A 16,008-nucleotide genomic window follows, 5' to 3' on the forward strand; every position below is an offset into this window, starting at 1 on the left:
TAGGTCCTTTCAAACTTGTTTGGATTTGGATATACTGATCTCAAAGTCTGAAAGCCTCGATCTTTAAAAGACATTAAAGGAAAAAAAAGATTCCTAAGCCGGCATGATGGTGTACGCCTGTGATCCTTGCTACTGGGGAGGTTAAGACTGGTTGACCACTTGAGTTTGGGAGTTCTAGGTTCTAGTAGGGTTAAAGCTAGTCTAACCAGCACCAGTATGGCAGGCTTCTGAGACCAGGCCACCTAATGAGGGGATACCAGCTCAGGTTGGAAATAGAGCAGATCAAAGCTTTTGTGCTGATCAGCAGTGGGGTGGAGCCTGTGAGTGGCCCCCTAGGCTGGGCAAAATTGGTAGACTCGGTTTCAAAAATAAAAACCACCGACACCCAGAGTGTCAGAAGTGACTTTAAAGATCTTCTGTTTTAGGGGTGGGGAACCTGTGGCCTCGAGACAGCAGGTTCCCCACCCCTGAATGCCAATCTTTTTTTTTTTTTAAAGCAGAAACTGAAGCTTGTGACTAGTAGTTAGGACTTGAACCCTCGTTTTTGGACTTCATAGTTCACTGTTCTTTCCACCCTATCACAATTCCTCCTGAAGTTATCAAATCTCCCTTCCCTCAGTCAATTTAGTTTATCCTTTCCCAACTTACAAAAAGAAAATAGTTCTGGAATTTAGATTCTTGGGGACCTGGTAATGGTAATGGGGAAGGAAAAAATGAGTTATGGGCCCTAGTGCCCTAAAAATAACAACTGACCCACAACCTACCACTGGTGCCAAGTGGGTAGAAAAACCCTCTCCCCTCCCCCCTAAAAAAACCCTGGCTTCTTGAGGAGCAATAAAACATTTGGTGGACGGTTTAGAATTCTTTGTACTTAGTCAGGAGGCTGATATCACAGCTTACACCCATAAGCAGTCAAGATAGTCATAGTTCCCAAAGAGAATCATTTCCTATTGCTCCACTTATGAAGTCCTGCCCTTGTTTAAGTGGAGGGGGAGGGGAAACTGTTGGGGGAACCTTTTTCTTCCAAGCTTCATGAAAAACAGCACATTAGCTTCTGTACAACGGTCTTGGATACTGATGTGCTTTCCAGATGTCCCTGATTCCATTTCACCCCTGTACCCGAAAGCATCTTTAGCTTTGGGAAACAGCTGCCACTCCAGCCCCTACAGGGAAAAGAGGGATAGGATTCTGTCCTTAGCCCTAAGGCAGTTAGGTGGCACAGTGGGGATAGAGCGCTGGGCTTGGAGTCAGGAAGACCTGAGTTCAAATCCAACCTGACACTTACTAGTTGTGTGATCCTGGGCAAAGCACTTAACCTTGTTTGCCTCAGTTTCCGCATCTGTAAATGAGTTGGAAAAGGCAAATCACTCCAGTCTCTTCGACAAGAAAACCCCAAATAGGGTCATGAAGAGCCATCACTTAACACAATTAGCCCTAGGACCTGAGAGATATCCCTAGAGGGAATTGGAGTCCATGACCTGAGTTTGACTCCTAGTTATACTGCTTATTAACCTTTGACAAGTGGCTCCTGAACCTCAGATTTAAGTGAGAATAATAAGTGAGAATAATAAGTGAGAATAATTTACCTACCACACAGACTGCCATGAGCATCAACTTACACAATGTTTGTAAAATGCTTTCTAAGCCTCGTTTTGTCAGTTTCAGAAAATGACCATAGATTGCAAACTGAGTTTACTTTAATGTACAGACTTCAAGTTAAAACCTGCAAATCTAGATTAAAGCATGCCTATTAAGAATTGGGGGGGGAGGGGGGCTACCCTCCAAAGTAGAAGGCAAGTGTGTTAAGTGTCTGAGGATGAAATGCAAACCCCTTGTCTGAATACAGAACACCCTCCTTCCCCAAATTTGACTTGTGTAAGACCCAAGTGCAGTTTAATAGGGTTATTTTTCAGCATATACTCTTTTTTTCCTTAACTTTCAAAGAGATCTACATCTTGTGAGATACTATGACCTTCCCCTAAAATCTATCACCTGGTCACCAAGCTTCTGATGATGCACTTCTCTGTACTCAGCTAGGCTGGTCCATGGACAAGTCTTCCAGTTTTGTTTCCAGTCTTGTCTGGGTTGGGAGGACCTACTGGATCTCGTTTCACTGGAATAGCCAAGAACCTACCGTCACTTCCATAATAAGGCACTGGAAGACTATTTGGACCAATAAGGCACATGTGAAAAAATGCTTTGAAAACTGTAAATGTGACACAAATATAAGGTTTATGATGTTTTCCTTCCTGGGAGGAAATCACTTGAATGTTAGGGAGGCAAGGCAGGCTAAAAATACAGTCCAAAAGAAATATAGTTTAATTCAGGGAGGAGGAACAAACATAAGTTTATCTGAGGAAAGGACACCAGACAACAGCTAGACCTTTTGATCCCGACATCAGGGAGGACAACCCCTCCCTTGTCCAACAAGGCTTGGTCGCAACAGGGCTGTGCTAGGTGGACAAAGGATCTTACTGGAGGGCCATTCTTATGCTCTTCAAATTGGTAGCCCTCCCGGTAGGCGGCTGCCCACTTTCACTCACCAAAACCCCGGGGGCTGTTCTAGAGTCAGATTCAGGGATAGGACCTGTAGGCTTCCTAGGCTCTTGTTTCCTTTTCCTTCAGGATCTTTCACAGATATTCTGCTTGCTCCTTTCAGCTTATCGGAGCCCCTGGGTCCCAAGGATGTGGCTATAGCCTCCTCCAAAGCCTCAAGCAAAGACTTCCTTTCCTGCTTAGCCTCAATCTGCCAAACAGCCTCCTGGGCTCATCAGGCCTCTGAACTTCTCAGGGTTAGGAAATGTCGCCATCTAGAGGCGTGTTTCAGGGAGTACGGGAGGGGATCTGTTTCCAGCATCAGTCATCTCAATAATTCCTAAGTATCTCCTTTTGATCAATAATCCCTTTTTCATCCATAGCTGAAGCTTGGCTACAGCACTGATTTCAAAGGGAGTCCATTTCTAAAATGGAATGAAGCCAGCTAAGCCGCTCTCTATCATTTCAAGGCACCTAGGACACGCATTCATTACACCAGAGTATAGAAAAAATAATCTTTTAATTGCTTTGTAATTGGCACAGATGGCATAATTCAAACTCATGTTTTTATTTAATAGACTATGAACCATCACACTGTGTAGCTTTAAAAGCACAGAAATAATATTGGCTTAAGAATTTTTAAAAATTACATTCGCATAATATTCTTAAGGTTAATTCATAAAATTAAGTCCAGGGATTGAATAAATTAAGGAAAAAGCTAATTTAAGGGAGGAAATTCCCAACACACACACACACACACACACACCCTAAAATCTTTTTCCATGAATTTGCAATAGTGTATTTTGGCCATTTTCATGCTCATGAAAGCCTTGCTACTTTGCTAGCAAACAGGAAAATTTACAAAACTGTCACTTAAAAATATGATAGGGTGGGTATAAACTTGGCTGCTGGAATACTCTGTAAGGAGGAACTCTCAAAGTCAGTTCTGTTTGAAGCTATCGACCTGGTCTAGACTTGAAGGGCTCTATCCATTTCCGGAAAACCACCATTATTCATTATTAAATCTCCCCACCAGAAACAAAGAAGCAGACTACAAACTAAAAAATTCATGTTGCCACCTGACTGGGGGAGTGTTCTCTTCCCTAGAAGGGCAGGAGGTGAGCTGCAGCTAATTACCAATCCTTTTTTCAGGACCAAAACAACACAAAGGCCAATCACAGAGAGTTCATCAGCAGCCTTTTGGGTATGGAGCACAATATGAGCCATGAAATTGCCTGCTTCAGCTATTCTTCAATAGAGAAACTGAACATCATCATGAAGGGGGAGAGATGAGAGGTACTGATCCTATCTCAGGGCAGATACGGTGGCTGCTCTCAAGAGTCTCCATCTTTATTAACAGTAGATGAAGCCCCAGTGAGCAGGAGAAGAGCCAACTGAAAATACCTTTGACAGCAATAAGTATAGGCTTCGGTGAACAGATTTCAACTTGGAAAAGGCATTCATGATTAGTTAGTACTTCTGGACCAGATCAAGGGTTAATTCTGATTTGGTACCTTTCCTGATGAAATGCCTTGATTCTCCAGTTCCATGACAATCCTAAGTCAATGATCTAAATGGGCCTATGGTGTCAAGGATGCCAAGTAAAGATGATTTCCACCAACACAATAATTAGTAGAGCTCTATGGCCCAGGTTTTAACAAAATGCACTGTTGTGCCACAACCTGGGATATGAAAATTAAAATTTGGGTTAGTGCATAGTTAAAGTTTTCCACACCAGGGCTCTTGATAGGTGGAGGCCTGCTGCTGGTTCCTTTCTTGTTCAATGCTCTTGCGCTACTTCCACTGTGCCCTTTATGTTTGCTGTGGCCTTGTCGATAGCTGGTTTCTTTGAGTAATCCCGTTCTCCAAAAATAGTACTTCCTATACGGACATTTGTAGACCCCACTTCAATCTGGAGAGAAACGGAGAGAGTTGACACTGAATCCTGAATAACAACAAATGATGCCCAGAGTATACTTCTCAACATAGATCTCATGTACACAAGGAGGCAAAGAATAATCACAGGGTACCATCCTGTTACAACTGGGGCACCTTAGAGATTTTCCTGTCTTCGACCTAATCCTTTGGTAATGCTGCTGAAGCAGATTCAGGCCTACTGGACAGAAGCTTACCGCATGTTGGAAATCCATGGACATGCCCATACTCAGTTCCACCTGGTCAATGGGGATGCTGAGCTTCTCACACAGCTCCTTCCGCAAAGACAACAGAGCCTGATAGAATAGTCAAAAGGAGGGAAGAGTCAGGTGAAAGTCTTCTCTGAGATCAACTGAAGGGTGCTGCATTTAGACTTCTGTCAGAGGTTATTTAGTCCCTTTGGTTCAGGAGGACCTTAGTTCTCAGAAGTTCCACTGTAATGTTTTCTGAGAAACTTTGCTTACTTCATGAAAAGTTTTTAGCAGAAAAGTAACCAAGAGCTCATTCTTCTTGAAATATATATTCCACCTGAAGAAAGGCATTTCTCTGGGAAGCTACTCCTCCCCATTTTCCCTAGGTGAGGCTGCCATGTGTTTGCCTTTAGGGGGGGGGTTTAACTTGACACAGATTTGGTTAAAATCTAAGCTGCCTTTGGAGTCTGTCACTATAGCAAGCTCTTCAGTAACTAGATAGAGGACTGCAGAATGTCAGAGCCAGAAGCAATCCCAGAGATGATCTAATCCCAAGACTTTGCCCTACAGATTAGGAAAGCAAGATTTAAAGAAAGGAAGAGCCGCCCTCAAGAACACTGATTGGTGAGTGCCAAAGTCCAGATTAAAGCTCAGGGTCCAGTGTGCCATCTCCCCACATCAGTGCTGCCAGGGCTGGTACCTGCTTGCCACTGTACCTGGAAGTCTGGGTTGGGCCCTAGACTGAGGTCGTATCCAAAACTCCCAATGGTCATCAGACCCACGAACTCCAGGCTGGGACACTTGGCATTGATGTGTTCCACCGTGGCCGCTGCCTCAGAAGGTGGGAGCCCGTGTTTACCTTCATGGAGAGAACGATTCACTTCCGTGAAGTTCTAAGTGGCAGGAGGAGGCTTCATTTCCAATTTCCAACCCCCAACCTACCCCGCCTTATCTCCCCTCTCTGGTCGTTGGGGAAATGCTCTTCTCTTTAAGAACTCTCAATGAACACCCAGCACAGCCTTTAAACTCAAATTCTACAGGCAACAGACTGTCCGAGATAGGGCTGTCCTCTAGGACTGTATGGTATTTCTTGGACAGAACATTTCATGAGTTGGATTTCTTCTCCCACACTGAAGAACTCCCAAGAAAGCTTTGGTAGGGACACTGCTGGGAACTACCATGCTGTATCATAAGAGTTACTGAGTTAGATTGCTCTATATCTGTGCTATGGCATTTCTGAAGGTTTTATTAATATTACAGTTCCTAGGATCATAGATTTAGAGCTGGCAGGGACCTTAACAATCAGCCAGGCTAACCCCCTCACTTTACACATGAGGAAACTCAGGCCTAGAGAAGGTGAAAGACAAGGTCATATACAAATAGCAAGTAACAGAGCCAGTTCATATAATGAATACTAAGTGTGTGTGTGTTTATTATAATAAATTTGCTACTATATACATGGTAACGTATCACCAAACCTATTAAAGGACTATTACAGGAGTTCTTCACAATGGTTGACCACATGGTTCATCACTGGCTCTGTGGTTACGAAGTAGCCTTATTTACTGATCTGAGTGGCTGCAATCCACAGATTCCATCACTTATTGAATATAGTATGTGGACTCACTGGATCTCTGGACAACAGCGAATTTCTGCCGATCATTAAGAAATGGTACGACTACAAACTGTGTCTGAAGCTAAGTACTGAATTGTCCATACGGAGCATGCAGCAGAATTGTGGTTTGTGGATGTGAACAAAGTGGGGAAGAAAAGACCCAAACTGCGCCATCTTCTGTAAGTTAAGGAAACAGAACTGTTGGTGAGAACTGGCTTTATGATGGCTGTGAACAAAGGGCTGCTTATAAAGTTAGCGTGTAAAATAACCTTCAACCGCAGAACACCAAAGAAACTTCCTGATAAAAATCTACATTGATTTTTCAGCATTTCATATATTAAGGCAGTACTGAAGATGAGAATTTATTTAAAAATTTAAATTTAATTTTAAAATAAAATTTCCATTCCCTTTCTGGACTGTTGGCTGTGTTTAGTTAGGCATTCTCAACAGGCCCAAATCACCCCATGCCCCCTCAGTTACTCTTTACTTAAAAGGTAAGAGCCACCAAGCCTCCTGTGGGTGATAGGAGCTGAGAAGTGGATTGGCAACATCGGCTCTCCCAGAAGATGCCCGTGTGTGATAATAACTCACTCACAAAGCGTCTTTCCCATAACCACCCGAGAGGTAGGTAGTTTAAGTATTCTCATTTTATAGGCTGTGAGTCTTACTCATCTCCGGGGAGGTAGAAGCTATTAGTTAGGTTTTAGTCACTTACTTTCTTCCCCACTGGTGTTAATCTGCACCATGACTTTTAATCTCTCTGGAGAGCCTTTCTTCTGCCAGGAATTGTTTACTTTGTCTGCCAGCTTCACAGAGTCCACAGTTTCCAGCATGTAGAGGTTGGGGACAGCTGCGAGGAGGAAGAAGTAATGGAGCAGACTTGGTTTCTTACTCAACCTATTCCTACGGGCTGCTTGCCTTTCCTTATTGAGTTCTTAACCATAATAATATTAATAATAACAACTGGCATTTAGAACATTTGCAAAGTACTTTACAAATACTGTCTTGGTCCTCACAACAACCCTGTGAGGTAACTGGTATTATTACACCCGTTTAACAGATAACAAAGCTGAGACTGAGAGAGATGAAGTGACTAGCCCAGAGTCAGTTATTCAGTAAGCATTTATTAATCACTTACTGTGTGCCAAACACTGTGCTGGGCACTAAGGATGCAAAGAAAGGCAAAGACAGAACCCCTGCCTCAAGGAGTGCACAACCTAGCTCACGTAGCTTCTAAGTGCCTGAGGTAGAATCTGAACTCAGGTCTTTCTGATTCCACGTCCAGCGTTCTATTTGCTGCTCGTCTAGAAACCCAAGAGATATAATCACTGGGTATGAGCTAGAATGGATGTTGGAACTGTTCTAGCAGCAAGGGAAATACTTAATGTACAGGATTGGACACCAATATGCATCAATATGGAAAATTCTCTTTAGTTCAATTCAACAACCATTTATTCATGTACAAGATCTTTGTTTCGGGGAGCAGCCTGGGGTCATTAAAAGTCCTCAAGAGTTTCCCCAAAGGAATCTAGCTCACTCTCTCCTTATGTCTAAGAAGAATGCCCGCATACTGGGGGCGCTCATCCAACAGAATTTCATAATCAAGGCAACAGGTATTCTTGATCTGCTTGGTTTTTTCCTATATGACCTTTTTAATATTAATATCCTTGACATTAAAATAAAAACGCTGCACAGCTAGGTCTAGAATACCACATTAAAATTGCAATAGGAAATGGAGAGGTAGTTGATGGGAATGAGTAGGCTGCATGCAATATCTTAAAAATTATTTAAGCTAAGTTTTTACAAGTATGTATAATCTCTCCTTCCAACTATTCTCCACTCTCCCCCTCTCACTGAACAATTTAAAAAATAAAACCCTTAAAATTAATATGCATAACTCAGCAAAAAAAAAAGCAACCACATTAGCCAGGTTTAAAAGTATACATCTCATTCTACATTTGAAGTCTATGACACCTCTGGCAGGAGATGGGTGGCACATTTCATCATCAGCATTCTAGACTTGAATTTAAACACTGAATTGATCAGAATTCTAAAGTCTTTCAAAGTCTAAAGTCTTGCTTTTCTTTATAATACTGGCTATGGTTGGATAAATAAATTACTCTCCTAGAGAGGCTCATTTCACTTTGCATTAGTTTATATAGTTGAACTGATACAAAGTTCGGTTCTATATTTGATAGTTTCTCCTAAAACTGTACATTTGGTCCTTTCTTATAGCACAATAATATTATGATACATTCATATACCATGACATTTTGTTATTCCCCAATAGATGACAAGACCTCCATTAGTTTCCAGTTTCTGGCTACTACAAAAAGGGATGCTAAAGACAGTTTTGAACAAATAGGTCCTTTTCCTCCTTCTTTGCTCTTTTTTGGGGAGCAGGCCCAGGAGTGGTACTGACGGGTCAAAGAGTATGCACTGTCTGGCAACCTTCTGAGGCAGTTCCAAATCACTGTAAAAGGTAACATCTAACCAACAAATAACCGTGTGGACATAAAGGTCATCAGGAGAGAGGAATGACTAATGGACAACCCATGTTTCCACTGGCAGCCATGCAATGTCTGCAGAGTGAGAAGGAGGAACCTGGAGTACTGGGTGGACTGCCCATGCACAAGAGACGCACAGGTGCAGAAGGAGTGGAAGGCCTCAAGTTGTTGGCACTGGAGAGTACACAGACTGATCCGTCAAGCACTTGATCATGGGCCAGGCACTCCGCTAGCTACTAGAGAGACACGATTAAAAACGAAACAGTCCTTGCTCTCAAGGAATATACTTACATCATACTAAGAGAAACACGATAGGTATACAAATTCATGTAAGGTAGCCTAGTAAGTCTGGGCAAAGCATTCTTGAAAAATAAGAGGAGGGCACCACCATTCAGACGGCAGATCAGGGCTAAGATCTGTCACATTGGGTGAAGAGCTAATCCTCCAGATGGCTGGAATGTGCTATGCCTGAAGGGAAGCAACGTGAAATAAGTCTGGAGTCAGGAGTTTGTATTTTATTCTAGAGGCGACAGGGAGCTCCTGAAGGTTGTTAAGCAGGAAGTGCCATGCATGGTCAGGCAGGTGAGGAAGGCCAAGGAGGGGCCAGGCCCTCCAGGCCTGGGGGAGAGTCCGTAGATGGGAGTGTTCCATGTCAGGAACAGCAAGGGGGCCAATGTGGCTGGATCACAGAGGGAGGTAAGGCATAAGGAGCCTGGAAACACAGGAAATGGCCAGCTGGTGAAGGTGATGTATCATTAATCTGCAGCTGGTAAAAATAAATAAGCAGGGGCAGCTAGGTGGCATAGTAAGTAGAGCACCAGATCTGGAGTCAGATCTGAGTTCAAATCCAGCCTCAGGCACTTGACACACTTACTAGCTGTATGACCCTGGGCAAGTCACTTAACCCCAATTGCCCTGCCTTCTCCCCTCCAACAAGAACAACAACAACAAAAAAAAACAAAAAACAAAAATAAATAAGCATATGGACTACAATTTTTAAAATTTAGTTCCACAGGCATCAAATATTCTGTTTATGCAATGATGCTTTACCTTGACAATATTAAGAACTTAAATTTCTTACCTGAAAGAAATCTATCACCACTAATAGGTAAATCAGGTGAGTTTTCACTTGAGGTTTTTTCTCTTACCTTTCATGGAAAAGCATTAGTTTATTTCCTTACCGATCAATTTGTTAACATTGTGTTTCTGCAGGTGGCCGATGAAATGCCATTTTATCTCAGGACATGAAGATAGAATCTGAATAAAGAGGTGGGAGGAAGAGGTGAAGTTTGTCTCTGATCTTATGGATGTACATCGGGACTGCTAGCAGTCACTTCCTGGCTGGGGATCTCTCCACATACATATTCGGGGGTTCCATCCCCTAAAACACAAGAACTCCAGGTGTGCTTGGTAAACCACTACTCCTATCCTCTCTTAGCTTCCCAAGAAACTGGGGAGAAATTCAAGTCTGGTTTTGAAACTCCTGCCTTGCCTATCCACCTGGCTGGTACCTGCCCCCACCTCCACCTCACCCCCAGGTGAATGGTTCTACATCCAAGTTTATCAGGGCTTTTAACTTTCAAACAGATCCCAAGATCACAGCAGGCTCTGGCAACCTAACAGTTTTAGGGACCCACAAGGGAAGAAAATCCAACAAAGATCTAGTTACATTGTACCATCAGATTCAGAAGTAGAAAGAATTTTACATAGAAGAGATTTTCCTTTAGCTGGAAAAAACATGGGGCCAAACCAGAATGGACAACTCTCTAATTTCCCCTACCATGAACAGCCCAGGGAGAAAGGTCAAGATTTAGAATGAATGTAAAGAATCTATAAATAGCCACTTACTTTAGTATTTGATGCTTTTTCTAATAGTTCCTGAACCTAAGAAGATTAAAATGAAAATTGCATGAGTCTGAAGTCCGGCAATTGGGCCTCTTCTAAAGTCCAGTCAGATACTTTCCCTGAAGACACGGGGAATTCAGAAAGGCCACTTACATAGTTCTCTCCAAAGCTGCGCTGTCCATGAGCATATGCCTCAATCACCATGTCTGCGGGCTTGGTTTTGCTCACAGCTACTAGCCGAGGCTGAATGGCTGGGAGATCCTGCCAAGGGAAAAGCACCATACTTGAGTGAAGTGTAGATATTCATCTTGAAATAACTGGCAGTCAGAAAGAATTATCCTAGTAAATCTAATGGAAAAGTATTGCAACAAGAGCCCTGACAATCCCAGTTTTAGCTCTCTGGTTCTATAGGGAGTAGTATTCTTTACCTTTAAATATATGAGATTTCAAGTTAATCTGCTGCCCAAAAAGACTTTTCCTCCTCAGCAGAAGCAGGAAAAAATAGTAAAGTGGCAATCCTTTGACCAGAGGGAAAGCTATTTACTGGGCCCTGATGCCTCAGAGTTAAGAGGGGCATGCTGCACTGAACTAATTTTCTGTTCCTTTGTGTTCCCTGTAAGACTGAGTAACTCAGTTTCAGAAGAGGGACAAAGGGAGGGAAGGGAATTATCTGGAATTTATGACTCAGAACTGCTTAGAAGAACAAATCTGAGTTCAGTCGAGAGATGTGCTTGACTTCTTAGAGGGGGGTCATGCTGCAGCCAGTTTAAAGGCAATATTTTTCAAAATTAAAAACAAACAAAATTCACATTCATGTGCAACCTGTTTCTACCTCAAAGAAGACAGGTGAGAAAAGGCCTAGTTCTTAGAAATCCAAAGGCTATAGCAGTGATGAGAAGCCAACTCCATTTTTACTAGGAAATTTAAAAAAGCCATCTGTTTTTATGCAGTAATGGTTTGACTGGTCCCTTTTAGATTCCTTAACACAAAGTAATCCAGCACTAGTCAATGGACCAGTATCACTGTAGGGACTAATAAAGAAGCAGGCACAGACTAGATCTTGAACTTTTTGGCAGCTGAGTTTGTGAGATACATTAATTTCTCTCCAAGTGCCCTCTTCCTCATTATATGTAGTTTTACACAGGGGACCTAGACAAGCACAGAAGAAAAACCTGGTGCTTCAGACCTCGCATTCCCACCAGCTGATGGGATCTTCAGAGGGCTCTACCTAATGATCATGATGACAAACCTAAAATTTGAGAGGTGGAAGGAACCTTAGGGATCAACTGCTCCTATCCCTTCATTATAAAGAGGAAACTGAGGCCCAAGGGATTAAGTGACTTGTTCGTGGTCATACATAGTTAATGGAAGAAATGGGACTTGACTTAGACTTTGGTGCTCCTTCCACTAGACTAACTGCCTCCCAGGACCCTCCTATCTCCACACAGTTTTGCAAACTCTAGTTAACATAGGTTCACAACACTCCTCCCACCCCAGCACGCACACACACACCCCTTACTCTAGCCTTCTCATCCACGATAGCCACATCCCAAGAAAAGCTGAGATAACTGGTCCATGAATCAACTGCTAGTGACAGTGTCAGATGAAACCCAAGAGTCCGCGCTCACTGCTTAACACACAGTCTAACTCCTTTCCACAGTCACTACTTAAAGAGCAGAATCTCCTTTCAAGTAATGAAATCAATTGACCCGGGTAGCTAGGAATAGCTATCACCAAACGACCCCATCCACCCGCAGGTACTTTAAAGAATCAAAGAATTTTCAGCTGGGAGGAAACTTCAATATTTCTTGAGGGGCTAGGAAGTAGGCTTTGGAAAAGGTAAGGCAATTAGAAGGTCTCTCTCCTTCCAGACGATCACCACCCTGCCCTACCCCAAAACTTGCCCTCCTTAGCCTCTCCCATTCTTTCCAACTCAGCCAATCTCCAAAACAACCTCCTACAGACAGCTGTGGTAGATGCTAGACTTGGGGAGGATAAATAGAATGTTCTAGGGGAGTTGTGAACACCAGAGTTCACATCTAGCCTCAGCCTCACTAGTTGTATGACCCTGGGCAAATCATGTAACTTGTTTGCCTCAGGTCCATCATGTGTAAAATGGGGACAATGATAGCACCTACCTCCCAGGCTGTTGTCAGGATCAAATGAGGGAATAATTGTAAAGCACTTAGCACAGTACCTGGCACAGAGTAAGGGCTACATGTTAATCATCATCATCATCTTCTTCTTCATTAGGAATTGCTGCCAGGAAACATTTCCCTCAGCAGGTGTGTGATTTCTACATGGAGGATCATTTAGAATGACAGAACGGTAGAGCTGAGGATCATCAGTCTATCCCCACTCTTATCCCCTCCATTTCACAGATGAGGACGAAAATGCCCAGTTATATAGTCCAGAATTCCCTGTTTTCTAAGCCTATCAATACAACAGAGGGAGCACCTTTAAAGTGCTCCCTATCTCACTTTAACCTGTATAAGAGACACTAAAGTATTCTTGCAAAGCCTCCGTGAGGTATGGAGGTGGCCCTGGCTTCTCAAAGGCAATGATGACCGGGTGCAAGGTCTGGCAGATCTTATAAAATGGAAAGACTTAAAAGACTGGGCTAGCTAAGTTCTGACCAGACTGGCTGCAGGGTAATAAAGTCTACAACCAGAGCAATTCTTGAAGATGTCGTTCATTTGTTTTCAGCGGTGTCTGCCTCTCTGTTTAGGGTTTTCTTGGCAAAGATACTGGAGTGGTTCACCATTTCCTTCTCCAGCTCTTTTTACAGATGAGGGAACTGTGACAAACAGGATTAAGTGACTTGCCCGGGGTCACACAGCTAGTAAGTGTCTGAGGCCAGATTTGAACTCACAAAGATGAATCTTCCTGCTTCCAGGTCAGGCAGTCTATCCACCGTCTTACCCAGCTGCCCGATTCTTGAAGACTGTCTATGATTTACAGAGGATGAACAATTTGCGTCAGTTATGAAAATACCCTTAAGAAGAAATAGTAGCACTTGTCCACGTGACAAGGTGAATGGTGAGCTGATCCTGAATGAAGGAAGACCTGCATTCAACTCCAACTTCTGCCACATACTGGCTTTATGAGCCTGGACAAGTCACTGAACCTCTAAGTGCTCCAGGAAACTCTCCCAAGGATAAAAATTGAAAAGCAGGTGCAGATCTTCATTGGTGGAAGGCGTTTTCTACACCAATTAAATCAGAGGTCTGGTCTACACTTCTGCCTGCTGAATCTCCCAAGTACACCTAGAAGTAACATTATTCTCTCCTTCTGTGGGCCCTATCCACATCAGGCTCGGCCCTCTGTCCTAGTCTTTCAAAGAATTCAGAACTTCGGTTCCAGGGTCCTTAGAAATCTTTTGATCCAGTCTCCTCGTTATAAAGTTCTCAGTCCTCAGGCATTCAACTCTTTGGTGCTTGCCCTGCCCTGTTTTATCCCCAGAACACAAGTAACTTTTCTATATTCTCTTCTTGGCCAAAGGTAAATCCCTACTATACCAAGTGGTTATTAGTAATTTTCTCAGAATCTCACAACTTAGAAGGGCCCCTGAGTGCATCTGGTCCAAGCCCTGCCTGAGCAGGAATCTCCTAGGGGTATCAATGATGGAAGAACTCCAGTATGAGAGAATCCTTCTAAGCAGCACATTTCACTTTCAGGGTGAAATGGTTCAGGGGTCACTTAGATGGTAACTCTAATGGTTAGGCAGTTTTTCCTTATCCATATCTAAATCTTTCTCATCTCAGGTAAAACAAGTAAAATGATAATGATGATACAGAGGAAGAAAACATTTAAAATTGCACTTATTCTCTTCTGAGCGCTGTTCTAAGAGATTTACAATCATTATCTCATTTGATCCTCACAACAACCGTGGGAAGTAGGTACTGTTGTGATCCTCATTTTACAGATGAGGAATTGAGGAAGTCAGAGGTTAAGTGACATGCCCAGGGTCACACAGCTAGAAAGTGTCTGAGGCTGGATTTGAACCCAGGTCTTCCTGACTCCAGACCCAGTGCTCTGTGCCCTAAACCAGCTCTGCAAAAACCTAAAACTAGCTGTGGTGTCTCTCTCCCCAAAAAAGTCTTCACTTCTTCATCCTAGATGTCCATCCCCTGGTCCTCCAACCTGATTTTCCGAAATGACTTTAACATTCTGGCTGCCCTCTTCTGGAGGCTCTACAACTTGTCAAGGTCCTTCCTAAATCTCGGTTCCCGAAGAGACCCTCCAGGTGCGGTCTCTCCACGGCGGAGGAGGGGTGTGTGTGTGTGTGTAAGGGGTGGGTTGCTGATGTGAGGGACTTCTTCATTTTACAGGACGGGAAACTGAGGCCCAGGGAAGTAGGATGACTCGCCAAGGTCACACAAGGGAGGGAGCAGGTCCCGTCAGGGGTCGGAGCCGAGAGCTCTAGCTCCGGCTTCCCAAAGGGAGTCCTGGGGTGGCTTTTTCGCGGGCGAAGGGACTGTCATGTCACATGACTCTCACGTGGAGCCTGCAGGCCGCTAGACCCGTAGCAGCAGCAGTGGGTCCTGAGGGTGCCCCCATCCCCCGCCGCCCACAGCTCCAAATGCCAGGAGACATCTCGAGGCAAAGGCGAGGCGAGGTTCTGGGGGACCCCCTTAGAGATCAGACTCCCGCATTTTACAGACCTGGGCCTTAGCCCACAGCCCCGCCACCCCCGCATCCACCTCCACCCTCTACCCGTCACCAAGACGCCCCTGAACCGCAGGGCCCCCGAACTCCAAGACCCCCGGTTCTGCCCTCACCCGGGGCCGCCGCGCCACCGCCTGCTGCACTCGTTCCTTCACCGCCCGCAGCGCCAGCCCGACACCCAGCTCAGCAGACATGCCGGCAGCTCTCCATGCAGCCCAAGCAACTACAGGACGGGACCCGCCTCTCCCCGGAGGCACCGCCCACGCGCCGGCACGGACCTTTTTCCGGTTCCGCCCACTCCTCGATAGTTAGACCAATCACCGCGCGCCGTTGGGCTCTCTGGGCCAATGGCTATGCGGCCCTTTGACGGTGATGACGTCCTCGCCTCCCAAGAGAGGCCATATTTAGGAGGTCGGGGACACACCGACGGCACCATTAAGTAGTAAGGTGGGGGGTGAAGCTGAGAGAAGGGACTGTTACGAGTGGGACAGCTGGGACAGAGGGGCATGGAGATTGCGAGTTCGCAGGATATGAATAATCCCTATGAGATCTGTCATGTCTCATGATGTGGGAGTCAGATCCTACAGGATCCCTTCAGTTCCTTTACTCCCCCTCCGTCCCACCCCGGCTCAGTAGTATGGATCAGTCCCTTTCTGTCTTCAGAACTCAGGTGCTCAGCGTCTTACTGAGGCTTGACCTAGTCCAGTTCTGA

General features: G+C 44.4%; 1 protein-coding gene across 1 annotated transcript; it reads right to left on the reverse strand.

Annotated features, from left to right (window-relative positions):
• Nucleotides 1–3,036: 3,036 nt before the first annotated feature.
• LOC118843730 (pyridoxal phosphate binding protein) lies at nt 3,037–15,596 on the reverse strand. The gene is made up of 8 exons (XM_036751482.1): nt 15,410–15,596; nt 10,782–10,889; nt 10,632–10,667; nt 9,965–10,040; nt 6,992–7,126; nt 5,378–5,520; nt 4,668–4,766; nt 3,037–4,447 (listed from the first exon to the last, which is right to left on the reverse strand). Exons 1-8 carry the CDS (start codon nt 15,488–15,490, stop codon nt 4,316–4,318), a joined length of 810 nt encoding a protein of 269 aa, XP_036607377.1. The 5' UTR covers nt 15,491–15,596; the 3' UTR covers nt 3,037–4,315.
• Between the last annotated feature and the right edge of the window lie 412 nt (nt 15,597–16,008).

This window comes from Trichosurus vulpecula, chromosome 3 (assembly GCF_011100635.1).
Source record: "Trichosurus vulpecula isolate mTriVul1 chromosome 3, mTriVul1.pri, whole genome shotgun sequence".
NCBI lineage: Eukaryota > Metazoa > Chordata > Mammalia > Diprotodontia > Phalangeridae > Trichosurus > Trichosurus vulpecula.

Coding starts and splice junctions, on each gene's coding strand:
- LOC118843730 (XM_036751482.1), bottom strand. CDS start 15,490: ATGTCTGCTGAGCTGGGTGTCGGGCTGGCGCTGCGGGCGGTGAAGGAA. Junction 7,127..9,964: donor CAATGTTAACAAATTGATCG/GTAAGGAAATAA, acceptor TCCTCCTCGCAG/CTGTCCCCAACCTCTACATG. Junction 5,521..6,991: donor TAACACCAGTGGGGAAGAAA/GTAAGTGACTAA, acceptor CTCTCCATGAAG/GTAAACACGGGCTCCCACCT.